General features: G+C 38.1%; 1 protein-coding gene and 1 pseudogene across 1 annotated transcript in view; both read left to right on the top strand.

The window, feature by feature from the left end:
- RALGAPA2 (Ral GTPase activating protein catalytic alpha subunit 2) overlaps window positions 1–16059 on the top strand; it is a 270837-nt gene that overhangs the window by 127281 nt on the left and 127497 nt on the right. The window contains exons 23-25 of the mRNA XM_006776151.2: window positions 8456–8584; window positions 13912–14040; window positions 14861–14919. Of these exons, the coding sequence (XP_006776214.1) occupies window positions 8456–8584; window positions 13912–14040; window positions 14861–14919 (317 nt within the window). The remainder of the gene's footprint in view (window positions 1–8455; window positions 8585–13911; window positions 14041–14860; window positions 14920–16059) is intronic.
- LOC102769275 lies at window positions 9524–10547 on the top strand (annotated as a pseudogene).

Below are 16059 nucleotides of genomic sequence, written 5' to 3'. Positions count from 1 at the left end.
CCCCCCCCCCCCCCCCCCCCCCGATTGCCTCGCAGAGGGTGGCTTGGGCCTACAGGTTGATTGTGGGGCAATGGTGGGGCTCCCCGACAAATTACATCATACCTGCCTTGGCTGACTGGTGCCAGTGCATGTATAGCGTGGTTACCTGGAAGATCGTCTAGACCAGCGGTTCTCAACCTGTGGGTCGCGAACAATGAAAATACATCCTGCATATCAGATGTTTACATTACGATTTATAACAGTAGCAAAATTACAGTTATAAAGTAGCAACAAAAATAATTTTATGGTTGGGGGTCACCAGAAGATGAGGAACTGTATTAAAGGGTCACAGCATTAGGAAGGTTGAGAACCACTGATCTAGATGATCGTTCTGCTGTTCAGTCATTCAAGTTGCATATTACTCTTTTATTATTATGAACTAGTGGCTCAGTGCACGAATTTGTGCACATTGAAAGGGAATGAATTAGAAGAAATATTTTAATGTCACTATTCACCCTTTCTCTATAATAGAAGTGTCAGAGTTAAATTAGTAAAAGTGTATATGAAAATAATATATAAATTTATTAATAAACAATAACATGATATAAAACAACAAAAACATGATATAAAAACAACATTGATATAAACAATGACTGATAAATTGATTAAGCTTGTTCTAATATCTCCCTGAACACCACATTAAGAGTACAAACACTTTCAGAGTGCTAGACTAATTGCCCTTGTGATGAAGTATTTACAACTTTAACGTTACGACACGTTCTTCGAACTTGAGAGAAAGCAACATGTAACTGACCATGTCCAAAAACGGGTTCAGGTAGGAATATTTCTACTCTGTTTAGAGTTTGTCCTTGTGATTTATTAATAGTCATCGCAAATGCTTGCATCACAGGAAACTGTCTTTGAATTAATTGAAATGGGAGGGCATTGTCAGATGGGGTCAAATCAATTCTTGGAATCAGAACAACCTCTCCTTCCACAGATCTGATAATGCTTCAACTTTGATTATGTTAGGTCTCAATCTTTTGATAATGAAAACTATCAAGTTTGCCATCTCCAAGTTTCACTAATCATTCGCTATAAAAGAATCCTCTGATCTCATATTTGTTTTAAGAGACACAACTTTCTGAAACATCCCCAAACACTACAGTACTTTAAACTCGTTTGTACTATGGCCAGTCGCATAGCATGTGGCACAACACTGAAACATTGTCGAAATCCCTTCAGAGGAGAACTTTCCCACCAAATGCAACATTCAAATTCATAATTTCTCTTAGCAATCTATCTATGGCGTTTATAGCATGACTGGATGCCATGGTGTAGTCATCAATAATAAGTTAGGCCTTTTTAATGGTTTAAGCAACTTCACTCTTTATATCAAGTCTAGAAATTGAAGTTTCATTTTATGGAATTGATAATTTATATTGAGAATGAAAGGTTCTTCCACCAAGAAGTAAATTTGCAGCAATTCCTGTAGACGCTGTGTGTAAAACAGTACCACCACGACCTCTAATATAATGTATTAAAACTTTATACAGATATGTTTTTCCACTACCGCCTGGACTATCCAAGAAAAAGCATTTGGGGTGTACAGTTTGATCTTCGATGGTGGAAGTTATAGTGTGAAAAGGTGCCAACTGTTCATCGTTCAGAGAATTTATCAAAACCTCCGCCTGTTGTCGCTCATACGATTCATCACATGTAGTTGTATTCATTAATAAAGGATAGTCTGGAAGTTTGAAATGCGAACATTTCATTCCATGCAATGTGAATACTTATTGAATTTCCTTAAGGGCATGCATTTCAGTTCATACAGGCACCTTCTCTTCAGTGTAATTTCCAACAAAAATCTTGAATAAAATGAGATTTATTCTCATCCCATAATTTTTCTGCATCAGAAGGACAGCCAAACATGCATATATATGCAAAAAGTTGCCATAGTTATTTGGGCATATTAAGGATGATTGCATCATCAATCATATCTTTCCAGATAGTGTCAATGATTAGTAATCCTCTATGTTTAGCAGCTTCACAAAATGTATCATAAATGACACCTCCTACAGTTCACAGATCAGCAAAACTTACCGCACCTTTTACATGCAGAAGCAATAGTCTAAGGTAACATCGTTCTGGTTCTCTAACGCTCACAGTGAACAGTCTTTATTCCCGTCCTTTTGGCGTTTTCTCCATGAAGAATTATTAAACACAGAATGTTGTGGAATCTCCCTATAATAATAATTATGCACGTTGGAACCTTCTCTATTCAATAAAAACCAAGCCATTGAAGTCGAGTTATGCCTTTTAACACTATCTATAACTTCAGCAAAATCATCGGTATGAAAATACAAATTCTGATCATTTGACAACTGAATAGCTAATCTTGTGATTGTATGAGATTGGTCAGGGTCCGGGGTGCAGGTGACCGGGATTCGGGGCTGTCATGGCGCAGACAGCAAGCTGACCAACGCCAATCCTGTGAGGAATGGGGCTCCCACCTCCCTGCTGTCAGGGTCCAGGGTGCACGTGAACGGGATTCGGGGCTTTCAGGGCGCCAACAGCAAAGTCTGGGTCAGTGTTCATCATAGCTACCCGCTGGTCGTCTGGTCATTGTTCGTTCTGGTCGTTATGCTGTAATGGTCGCTGGGCTTTTATTATATAGGATGTTTGTGTAATTAAAATTATGTAGGAAAAGTTTAATTGCACAGGAAAGTTTTCTGTATGTACTACCATAATTTTAAACTTCTACTGAGTAGGTCTAGTAATGCGTGCATTCACCAGTCACCGGGAGTGAAGAAATGCACGTGGCTGGGGCGTGGCTTAGCACACGTGGGAACATCAGCCAGCAGGCGCAGGCGTTAAAATTGCCGCTGAAAGTCACACCACTCGACAACAGAACCAATTACCTCAAGCCATGCTGTGTGATCATGTGTTAATCACTCCCCAAACATTGTTCACTAGCAGTGACTCTTGGATTTAAGTATGTAATTATAGTTGTAGATTTGTAATATTTATTCATGTCGGTGAAATTACTACAGTGTTTTTTCCAACATATGGCCTAGTTGCTAAAATTTGTTAAAAATGACAGCGAGTCAATAACAAAAAGTAACCTGTTAATTTAATTATAAGGAAATCTTGATTAAAGGTATTTTAAAATTAGCAGGGTGTTAATTTTCACTTACGAGATGCAGATCGGAGATTTTGTCCATTAAGTCTGAAGTCCATTAAATTGAGGTCTGCAAAATCAAGGGTTTACTATAGTATTTAGAAAACTGCAAGATTGTGGCTATTACTGAATTGTTAAAGGAAGTTTAAATTATATGCAGGCTTAGTGCTAAAAATATCCCTTTGCATTCAAATTTTGTGATAATTAGCGATTGCACTTGGATGTGGTATGAGTCATACTTTTTTAATTAATCAGATGAATAGGATAAGCAGATCTGAACATTACCCATTTTACCAAACAAGAGCTTCCTATAAAACATTCTATAGTAAAGACAGGTATCTTCTCTGAAAAATAACGATGAAGTCATTTATTGTGTAGCATTTTGGTTTTCTTAAAGTAGACAGTTAAAGAAGGAATTCAGTGACTTTGCATACATACGTTTTATTTCTTAACTGTTCTGCTTGGCCTTTGGAAGGTCCGAGTGACTTTAGGTGGAATCACCGGATCTGTTTGCTCCCGAGGATCAGGCGAGTTCGCCAAGGAGAGGCAGGGAGACAGATGGCTGGCTATTATGTTACAGCCATCATCTGCTGGGCCCTGAGCAAATATTAAGTGAATAATATATATGTAATTGGTGTGAAAGTACAGTTGCAATATTTCTAATTCTGTTTGAAGGATAGCAACTTCTTGAACATTTGTATTTTGTAGAATATATTGAAATGTCTTTGTTTACAGGGTTAATCCATTTTAAACTATTTTAAAGTGAACATTTTTCCCTCACTTTTGACACCACTGTGCAATATTTTGAATTGAAATGGCCTGTAATGGCCCCTTTCTCCCCATAACAACACGAGCACTAAATTATAGCTGTGCAATTATGTAAACAATGGAAATGCTTCCAGAATGAATCCTTCCTTTTAAATTTTCATTTTGTGTAATTGTTGGAAGGTTTGGAACCATAATAAACAAAATTATTTTACACATTTGTCGTTCTAAAGGTCAATTATAAGAGAACTAAAGAAACTACACTATGCAAAATGAATAAACCAATTTCTGTTGCCATCACCATATGTTTTTTTCTTATCACTTACGGTTTTTCCAGTTACTGTGTACATAGCATTCAATTAAAGCGATTCATTTACCGGGCTGGATGTGGTTTGTGTTTATAGAACTGTGCTTTGGAGGAGAGGAAACAACACGCCTCTGTTTGAATTACCTGATTTTTTGTAAGATCGGTGATAAGAGACAGATGTTCTCACCAGTTACTTTCTCATAAACCTGAATGTTTTGATAAACTGCAAATTCACAATTACCATCTTACAGTCTGGTTTTCACATTCGGTGTAGCATGTGTGTGGACTTTCAACCAAAAACAAGAGAAAAATACCAGTTTTGTGGTCTGTTCACTATATTGCAACATTTTGAAGAATGAATTTTATTTCCCTTGAAGAGTTTTGTTTATGTTTTAAACTGGTCAGTTTTCAAGAGTGAACAATTTCTGTTTTAAAGTAAATTTTTCATTGAACTTATTGTTTAGCTTATTGTTTTTAGTCTGTGTAGAGTGTGAAAAAGAAACTAATTTTTGCTACTAGATTAATTTGTTTGGGATAAATTCTTGAACTCCTTAAAAAAATGGAGCCTAAAATATCTAAAAACATCAGTTCCCTGTTTTTATTTCACCTATACACTCTGGCTAATTGTTGTAATGCTTTGCTAAGGATGTTATTTAAGGTATTAATTTCTAGAGTTTTTTAATTTCTGGGATAATGTAATTTAAGAAACTTACATGTGCCACCTTTTGAAATGTTTTAAAATCTTCTTTCTGAATATCAGCAAAACAATAGTTCACATAATCCTACAAAGTGACTTCTAGAAAATGAAATCTTTCATAGTCCTTCTATTTGTGACAAAAAAATTTTTTTCACTTGTCACTTTACTTCTGTATGGCCCTTTTCATTTTACAGAGGACTGTGTTCATATCTAGTGTACCATTAGACACAGCTCTCTAAAGGGAAATCATCCCATTTTATTGAAGAGAAACATGAAGCTCTAGACATGTTCTGCCATGATCACATATTCTAGTGGCCCCAGTTCTTGCGGGCCATTTCCCACTGGTGGTCACAATGAAGGTAGCACTAGAGCAGGGGTGAGCACACTTTTTGACTCGAGGGCCACAATGGGTTCTTAAACTGGACCGGAAGGCCGGAACAAAAGCATGGATGGAGTGTTTGTGTGAACTAATATAAATTCAGAGTAAACATCATTACATAAAAGGGTACGGTCTTTTTTTTTTTTTTTTTTTTAGTTTTATTCATTTCAAAGGGGCCGGATCCGGCCCGCGGGCCGTAGTTTGCCCATGGCTGCACTAGAGCATCAAATTGCATGGTGGGAATAATGGCCCCTTTCCAGTCCTTGGGACTCGCCTTGGTAGTACGTCTGGAGTGGGTACAGAACTTCTCTCCTAGCCTTCTAGGATGCAAACCAACTTTTTAACAAGGAGAGCCTCCGTCAGACAGCGACAGTTAGCAAACATTCAGTAGTCTTGGTTTGCTGTTATTGTATCGATCTAAGGGTTATTTTCTGTTTATGAGACAACTTACTAGTTTTCCCGAATAATCTTATTTAAGTTCAAAAAAGTATGTTACTTTGAAAAACTGATAAATAATATTCACGTTGGATGTGGACATGTCAATAGCATGAGGTTGTACATGAATAATTGACATTTGGGAAGCTGTGAAGTTAGGTTCAGAGTGTCGAGATTTTTTTATTTTCCCAAAGATCCCCATTATAGCCATGAAGGTGAAAGAGGATGCTACTGGAAATGAGGGGAATATTTTGTGGATGACCCTTTACTGGGAAAACACAGCTGCTCCCTTTTGAGTACCATACAGTTATTCCTAATTTTAAAATGTCTTCACGAAGAGAAAATCTTTGGGTTGTTCTATTTCAGTGTGGATAAGCAAAATTATCAGGTAGATGGCCATAATTTGGCTGACTGGCCATATATTCCCCTCTTTAACCTGCACATGAACCTACTCCAGTGCCATCTTTAGCTGGCCAGGGCAGCACAGGCCCTTGCTTCTCACTGGGGCTCCGTCTTATGTGGGTGGCAGGGCAGGGTAGGCTAGCCATCTGTTATTTTGCACTCTCTTTCCAATCTTCTTGCCCATAGAAACAGGTTCCGTTGATGTGACTGGCCACGGTCCAGAGGTAGGGGGGCCATGCGACTTTACCTCGGCTACACACATTTCTGCTGTCTTTAGCATCAATGCCAACGTAGTGATTTTTTGTGAATGCCCCATTTACAGGTCATTGCTTTACACATATGAATCTCTTGGAGCAAAATGGATTTCATTTACAAATTTCAGCTTTAGCTTATTAAAGGATTTAGTTCATAATTACCATAAACTTATCCCAGAAAAAAACATTCTATAATTAAAATTCTGAATTCCAGTTGTGAAAATGGTTTATTCAAGTGTGGGCTAAAGATTTTAAAAATCTATAGTGTTCAAGGCTTCGTTCTTCATCTCAACAGATGGAATTAACACTATAAACATAACAAAGTTAACATCATGGTTGTTTGCATTATTAATCTTCAAATGCATGGCATTCTGCTACCTTGCTAGCCAGGTTTGCACGAATCCTTTCATTGCAGCATATGTCAACAGAAATGTGCTCCCATCTGCTGCTGGATAGCTTGATGCCTGATATTCCGAGACAAGGGCCGCACAATGCGTACCTCTGTGAGTAATTACAGGTGTGTGGTGAGGAGCCCAGGGCATTAATCAGAGGCTTAATTATGAAAAAGGTGGATCTTTTGTTCCACTCTTGGAGCATGAGTTTACCACACACTTTCTAAACTGCAGCATCCATCTGCTCAGTCCCTTAGAATGTTTGTCTTGGCAGATACGGACGCTAAAGTGTATCAAAGGACGTGATTAAAGCAGGTTTAAACATTAACTTGCAAGAAGTGTGGTTCAGGTTTTTCTTTCCTTCCTTCCTTCCTTTTATCTGTCTGTCCATCTATTTATCTATCTACCTATTTATGTTTAGCATAGGAAAAAGCTTGCTGAAATTCTAAAACTTTAGTACTTGTTGAACTCTTTATCATACATATATGAGCTCTAATAAGAATAAGCATTGTACAGTAATTTTAAAGATAGAATATAAAAACAGCACAATTTTTAGAAACTTAATGAGTCCACTGTGTAAGGAAAAAATTAGTCTTAAATGTAAACACAAAAACTCTTTTTAGATAAGACGTTGTTAAGTGAGGTTATTTTTATTACAAAGGACGTTTTTAGAATACGGCATGTTGCTACTTCCTTGCTCTAATTTAATCAAATGAAATTTGGATTATTTTGAAGGGTTTTTGAAATAGCCACACTAAAATCTGAGAAAAGAAACCAGATTTTTAAAAATTTTGCTTCTTGCTTTTTGAGACTAACTATAGTTGTATAACTACAAATAACATAACTATAGTACTTTCGCATGTTTGATTAATGTGCATTGCGTAGAACTGCATAAAAAAAGCTTTTGGTTTTCTTACTAAGCTCCCTTTGCATACACACATTCACACAGATGGCTTCATAGCTGTGGCCTGACCATGGGTGGCATTAATGCTGTCCAGTGGCGTCCTGTTCTGGTCTGCCATGGGCCAGCCAGCCACCCACCAGGGAGAGGCTGTGGCAGACACAGGAGCACCAGGTGTCCGGGCGGTTGGTGGCCTACATGCTGTGAAGAGGCTACTGCTGCACGTTGCATTGTACTTTGCAATCACACTTACACTCAGAGCCACACCAACTTCCTGCCCTTGGAGTGTGATCACAGCATTCTCATGGCTCCTGAAATTGTTTAATGTGGAACCACCCGACAAATGAATAAAAATTTCCATCTCTTTGTCTGCTTTAAGATTTTTTAACGTAACAATATGCTGAACTTTTGAAAATCGAAGAATATGGAAAGGGATAAACAGAGGTCTTATTTGTATATTTACCTCAACGCTCTTTTAGCTTGTCCAAGGAGCTCACCTGTAGGTGGAAGACATAAGTGTCTAGTCCCAATGCCAGAATTCAGATTTTGGGCAAGTCGTCTTACAGTTTAGTGTCTCGATTCTTTACTTGTAAAATGGTACAATAGCTCTTGGACGAACTCATCTCCGAGTACCCGTTTCACCGAGACATTTCTATGATCTGCGCCCTAGTAGGTTACCACGCAGGGTCATGTGCAGACATATGCCTCCTTTAGAATTTTGTTCTTTAAAATGACCGTTGTGTTTTCTCCCCTTTCCTCTTAGGATATCTTGAATACCATTATAAGGCACTGTCCGCCCCGCTTTTTCTCCCTGGGTTTGCCTGGCTTCTCAATGCTGGTGGGGGACTTCATCACGGCTGCTGCCAGGGTCCTCGGGACAGACATGCTGGCGGTGAGTATGACAATGCTCAGCATTCACGCTCCCAGGAGGCTTCACAGTCGCTAACAAGGTTCAGATTTCTCCACTCTTAACAGGTGTTGACTCATTAGTGCAATGTGAAACTGGGCTCTCGGGTAGATGCCCTGGCAGCTGATGTGTGAAATTGTAGGATAAGATGACACACTGCTATTGGAAAGGCGTTTCATCAAAAGGCCAGAGTGTGAAAAATCATCCTCACTAATATTTTCAGCACATTCACACAGTCAGAAGCAGGACTTGTCTCTTAGAATCTTACTAGCATTTGCTAGTAAATGGCACAGGCATAGATGTCTGTACTAAAGAGAGAATTTTAAGTTTCTATTATCAGTAATGTTTGTTTTTCATTATTTTCTTGGTTATTAGAAGTCTAGTAAGAACTGTCTTCTTAAAATGTTAGAACATAAAGAGATGTCCATAATGAAGATAGAATTTTGAGGGCACGTTGTTATTTTCTTTGTTAATCCTCACGCAAAAGTATTTCTTCCATTGATTGTTAGAAAGAGTGGAAGGGAGGAAGGGAGAGGAAGAAAAAGAGAAACATCGATGTGAGAGAGACACATCGATTGGCTGCCTCCCACACATGCCCCAACCGGGGATCCAACCTGCAACCCATGTACATGCCCCTGACCAGGAATCGAACCCACAACCCTTCGGGGCATTGGCCGACGCTTCAGCCGCTGAGCAGCACTGGCCAGGGCGAGTGTACATTATTAATAAAGTTTTCCTCATTATTGTATGAGTTGTTAGAAGTCTATTATAAAGTGGTTTTAAATATTAGAACACTAACATTTTAACTAGAAAATGAATATATATTTTCTTATTAATGTGCAGAATTCCTGTACTAAAAAATTAGAAGAAAGTAGACTGACTAAATGGGTATTCAGAGCTACAAAAAAATTTATTTATAATCTCCACATGTACCTCACCTACTAAAGCAGTGTCTCAGTGTCTTTTGAGAGAAGTCTTATATATTTAAATTTAAAGGGCTTCTCACATTTGTGCTCAGTATAACTGTTACTTTTTCAGATTGATTTTTTCCTCTTCAAATGGTGTAAATAAAATTAGCTTTACTGGTCTACCACGGTCCACCCTTGCTTGCTCGAGCTCCCCCTGCCGCTGCTGTTCTCGTCGGGTCTCCCATTAGTCCACTGCTGTCTCCTCAGCCACCTGCCCTAGTCTCCCAGGCTGCAGTGGGAGCTATTGCCTGAGTGCTTTTCATCTGAGATGTTCAAGGCACTTTGTAGAACTTCTGCCACTCAGGCCTGGCACCTCATTAGAAAGCAATGCCTGCCATCCGGAAGAAATTTGTGATTGTTGGTGATGGAGCCTGTGACTAGACTTGCTTCTCAGCCTTTTCGCAAGGCCCAGTTAGTTCCCAGAGGTGTGTATGTACCTACGGTGTTTGAGAACTATGTGGCCGATGTTGAAGTGGATGGAAAGCAAGTAGAGTTGGCTTTGTGGGACACAGCTGGGCAGGAAGATTATGATTGCTTGAGGCCCCTCTCCTTCCTGGACACCGATGTTATACTGATGTGTTTCTCCATTGATAATCCTGATAGTTTAGAGAGCATCCCAAAAAAAGACTCTGAAAGTCAAGCATTTCTGTCCCAACCTGCCCATCATCCTGTTTGGGAACAAAAAGGATCTTTGGAATGATGAGCACTCAGGGCAGGAGCTAACCAGATGAAGCAGGAGCCGGTAAATCCGGAAGAAGGCAGAGATATGGCACACAGCATTGGTGCTTTTAATTACATGGAATGTTCAGCAAAGACCGAAGATGAGTGAGGGAAGTTTGGGAAATGGCCACAGAAGCTGCTCTGCAAACCAGACATGAGAAGAAAAAATCTGGGTGCCTTGTCTTGTGAAACCCTGCTGCAAGCACAACTCTCATGTGATTCAACTGGAAATGCTGTTTATTAGCCTTAGTGTATGATTACTGGCCTTTTTCTTTTATCTACTAGAGGCCCAGTGCACAAATTGTGCACCAGTGGGGTCCCTCACCTGGCCTGCGGGATCGGGCTGAAACTGGTTCTCCGACATCCTCTGAGGGGTCCTAGATTGCAAGAGGGCACAGTCCAAGCTGAGGGACTCCACCGGTACACAGTCGTGGCCGGGGAGTGACGCGAGAGGTTGGCCAGCTGGGGAGAGACAGTAAGAGGGCTCCAGGGCATGTCCGGCCTGTCTCGCTCAGTCATGATTGGCTGGACCCAGCAGTAAGCTAACATACCAGTCGGAACATCTCCCCCCTGGTGGTCAGTGCACGTCATAGCGACTGGACAATTGCCCCCTGATAGTAAGTGCACATCATAGCAAGCAGTTGAGCGGCCTTAGCATACATTAGCATATTATGCTTTGATTGATTGAAGGGACAACCGGACACTTAGCAAATTAGGCTTTTATTATATAGGATAATTTACCTAAGATTACAAATCAGAAATCATCTTGCTACCAGTATTTAGAACAGGGGTGGGCAAACTTTTTGACTCGAGGGCCACAATGGGTTCTTAAACTGGACCGGAGGGCCGGAACAAAAGCATGGATGTAGTGTTTGTGTGAACTAATATAAATTCAAAGTAAACATCATTACATAAAAGGGTACGGTCTTTTTTTTCAATAGTTTTATTCATTTCAAACGGGCCAGATCCGACCTGCAGGCCGTAGTTTGCCCACGGCTGATTTAGAAGCCAGCCATGTTTATTATTAATGTCCAACCCACCTGACCACCAGGTTCTCTGACACTCCTCTCACAGCTCTCCTCGGCACTCTCACCTGACACACCAGGTGCAATTCAAGGAATTTCTTAACTTCTTGCTTCTTTCTAGAAAGAGAGTTAGGCTGTAACTACCTCATAACTAACATGTCTTGCCTGTCATCTGTCAGCTGCAAGATACCCTGGTGAGTCACCACTTTCGAACTTCCTCCTGAACAGACTTCATTGGCATAGCTCTGGAGTGGGCAACCAGTGTTTGCAAATTGTGCTCAGCCATCCAGTTCAGGACTTTTGTTTGCTGGGATATTTTTTTATTACTGCTTCAGTTTCATTACAGCTTCTGCCTATTCTGGTTTTCTCATTCTTCCCGATTTAGTTTTGGAAGATTATGTGTGTCTAGGAATTTGTCCATTTCACCCAGGTCATCCAGTTTGTTGGCATATGGTTGTTCATACTATGTCCTTACAATCCTTTGTATTTCTGGTATGTCACTTGTTATTTGCCTGTTTCATTTCTGATTTTATGTATTTGGGTCTTCTCTCTCTTTTTTTTTAATGAGTCTGATTAAAAGTTTGTCAATCTTGCTTATCTTTTCAAAGAAACAGCTCTTGGTTTCATTGATCTTTTGTATTGTTTTTCTGTTTTGTTGGGGTTTTTTTTAGTCTCTATGTCATTTATTTCCATTCTGTTCTTTATTATTTTCTTCTTTCTACTTACTCTGCACTCTTCTTGTTTTTCTCCTTCTAATTCTTTTAGTTATGGAATTAAACTCTGAGCTTTTTCTTGTAGCTTGAGGTAGGCCTGTAATGCTGTGAACTTCCCTCTTAGGACTGCTTCTGCTATTGCTTATAGATTTGGGGTTGTTGTATGTTGATTTTCATTAGTTTCCAGGAAATTTATGATACCTTTCTTGATCTCATTGGTAATCCATTCATTCTTACATACTATTTAGCCTCAATGTGCCTGAATGTTTTTGAGTGTTTTTATTGTAGTTGATTTCTAGTTTGATGCCATTGTGATCTGAGAAAATGCTTGATATGATTTCAGTCTTCTTAAATTTGGTAAGAATTTTTTTTCTAGCATTTAAGAATGTTCCATGGGCACGTAAGAAGAATGCCACTTTTGGATGAAATGTTCTGTAGATATCAATTAAATCCATCTGATCTATTGTGTCTAAGTTTGCTGTTTCCTTGTTGATTTTTGTCTGGAATAACTATCCAGTGATGTCATTGGGATGGTAAAGTCCCTTACTGTGACTGTATTGCTATCGATCTCTTCCTTAAAGTCTTCCAAGACTTTAAAAAATACATATAGGTACTTCTATGTTGGGTGTCTATCTATTTACAAGGGTTATATTTTCTTGTTGTAGCAAACCCTTTAGAATTATGTGGTGACCTTCTTTGTCTCTTTTTATGGCCTTTCTTGAGAAGTCTATTTTGTCAGACCTAAGTATTGCCTTGTTAATGTCTCAGGAAATTGTTCTGTGAATATATTTATGAGGTTTTTGTTTGTTTATTTTTGTTTGCTTATTTCTGTTGCTAGTGAAATAGACAGCACAATCTTTAAACATAAACAGGCCATTAAAAGTGCTATTGCTAAGGATGTAAAAGAAACTGATCACAGGCCATTGAAAAGGTAATGAAAACCCAAAACTGTTGTTGATTTGAATAAAGGAAAAGCAGTTAGCCTGTAACAGCATTTTGGAGGCGTGATAAGTGGAAAAGCTAAGATGCTGCATGTCAGCTTCCTGAAAGAACCCCTAGAATGAGTGCTGGGGGGCTCAGCCCACGAGAATTCTCGCTGCATATTACACAGGGTTTTACAAAGTATCATACTTTAAAAAGATATTAGCTTATAAGAACATGTAATAACTTCAAAATGCAGTAGGTATTTAATTTTAAAGCATCCCTTTAACATTTATGTAAAATGTTTTTTGTACTCGTTCAATAGAAACTTACCTGGCCACTGGGTAAAGCTAGCAATAGAACTACTGGTCCGCAATATGTTAAGTTCGAGAACTGAGGTTCCACTGTATACCTAATTCCAGTAATGACAAACAAGGGGTCTCAGACGTACCTCACTGTATGTCAGACTCTATATTTTGCTAAGCATTTCTTGGTGAAATGGGAAGTTAAGTAGATGGTGTCTTCTCTCTTTCTCTACCTTCTGATAGCCCAACCCCTTTTCCTTTTGAATTTTCCTTAATTCTCTTTATAGCAAAACTAATATTAAGTTGATATAATTTACCCTGCTTTGTCAAGAACATAAGATTTTTAAAAAACCACATAAACGGAAAGCAGTCATGAGAGAGTCAATCGGCAGACCGCTGTTCACAATGCTTGTTTATATCCAACTATAGTGATATTTTTCATTCCGTGAAAGTTAGCTTTTTCATTTAGGCAAACCTCTCCTGCTTAAGTAAGTATTCACCTGCGGGAGAATAACCAGGCATAGTTTGATGTTTTTTATCTAAGATAAAATAATTACAAAGATTCCCTTTCATGGTCATAAAAGAAGGAAGACATGTTGTCTCTTATCTAAAGTTTCTAACTTATAAGAAGAAAAATGTGTTTCCCTTTCCTGTGTGCAGGCCCCTCGTTCAGAAGCTCTCACCATTCTCGGTTCTCTCGTCTGCTTTCCCAACGTCTACCATGAGATCCCTCTGCTGCAGTCCGTGCCGGAAGTTGGTGAAGTCATCACAGGAACTGAAGATGTCAAGGTACATAATGCACTTGACTAAATCTCAAGTTTAGAACTTTGCCATTCTAGCTCAAATGGCTATCTCTTCCATTATTATACAGTGACCTGCTTGTCTGAAAGTTTTGCTATGTCAAGTAAATGTTTCAATAGTTGTGTTTTTTTAGAGGGCTGTTTTAGGGAGGTTAAAGGTATGAGATTCAGAGAATACTATAGTTAAAACTGAGAGGTTCCTCAGGTATTTTTTATTAGATCTGTTTATCATGCCTCTGGGTCATAACTATGTAACGAATCACCCTTTATAATAATTTTATTGGTTTAATTATGCTGTGTTAGCACATCAAATGAATTTATTTAAAACAATAATTGAAATAAGCTACATATTCAATTTCATTGCCGCCCTGGTTAATTCCTACTAATAATTTGAAATTCCAAATTATTCCTTAGAGAATAAAAGTAAACATTTGTTCTCTCCTCCGCTGATTTTGGGGCAAACAAAAGTGCATTTTAAATCTCAGAATCGATCAATCTATCTACTTGTAGTATATAATTACAATAATTAATTGAGTGTGCTATATGTAATCCAATTAAAGTAAAGAAAACCAGGGATTTCCTATCTGGAAGTCTCTCTGGCTTTGCTACATTTTTGTTGTATGTCCAGGAATTCTGTTCTCTAGACCAGCTTAGTTGCCCAGGGGCTCCTCCTGAGTCCCATAATTCCTCCCCCATGTTCCCGGGTCCTTTAGGAGCTCCTAACTGCCAGAAACAGTCAGAACATGCGGGAAAACAACTACTGAGCAGAGTTTTTATTTTACTTAATTTTGTTGTTGGTTTTTTTTTAGCATTACCTCATAAATATCTTACTGAAGAATGCCACAGAGGAACCAAGTGAATGTGCAAGGTAAATGTTGAATAAAATGTAAACAATTTTACATTTTTATGATACACATTTGTGTGTAAACACAATGATACTAAACACATTCTTTCACATTACCCTTACACACACTAAAAAGTATAACAAATACTATATCAGGAAAATGCTTCACTTAATTTTTTCCAGTTTCCACTATGATTCCTCCATTGAGTTATGATTTATTTAGAAAGATATTTCTTAATTTCCAAACATGGTTATTTCTCTTTATTTTTTGCTACTCTTGAGTTAATTGCATTGTGGGCCAGAAATGCTGTCTGCCCTGATAATAGTCTTAACAAATTATTGAAATTTGCCTTATGACCCTATATGTAGTCAGTTTTTGCAGATGTCTCATACATGCTTGAAAAACAGTGCATGTATACACTGTTCTCCAGTTGTTGGATATAGTACTCTAGATGTGTCTCCTTCATTAATTTTTAAATCATGTCCTTTAAATATTCTATAATCTTTAAATTTTTTTTTATCACTTGATCATTTACTGAGAAAAATTCATTAAAATCTCCCTAGTATATCTGTTCATTTTTGAAATATATAAATTTGAAGCTATGTTATTAGGTGCAAAGAACTTGAGTTAGATCTATAGTGAGTTAAATCTTTTATTATTTATGTAGTGACCCTCTTGATCTCTAAGGGTAATTTTTTTATCTTAAAGACCACTATTCTGATATTGATCCAGCTATTTTTAATATAATTTCTATCCTTTTAAATTTAACCTTTTTGTATTCTTCTCTTTTAAATTCTTTTTGCAAAAACTATAGATCTTTCATCTTTTTTTTTACTTTCCTATTGTCCCTTCCCAGTATTTCATTTTCTCCCTTCTCTTGCCTTCATTTTTCCCCCCTCTCCTTTTTTTCTTTCTTTCTCCTTCCCTCCTAGTCATTCTTCTTTCCTTGCTTGTTTTCTTTTTCCTTTTTCTCTTTCTTTTTTTTCAGATTATTTTCCTACATTCTATTTATCACACCTGTTTTTTTGGAAGTCATAGATACTCTTTCAGTTCTTTTAGAGGTTACCTTAGAAATGTTAATATGCATATTTACCTTACTAATTCTGAAGTTAGTCTATCTTTACCCTCAGCATTGCCAGTTCCTTAAAACGTATCTTCTGGTT

This window comes from Myotis davidii, unplaced genomic scaffold (genome assembly GCF_000327345.1).
Source record: "Myotis davidii unplaced genomic scaffold, ASM32734v1 scaffold608, whole genome shotgun sequence".
Classification (NCBI taxonomy): Eukaryota; Metazoa; Chordata; class Mammalia; order Chiroptera; family Vespertilionidae; genus Myotis; species Myotis davidii.
Note: the sequence above shows the minus strand (reverse complement) of the source record. Positions and strands in the feature narration are given on the sequence as shown.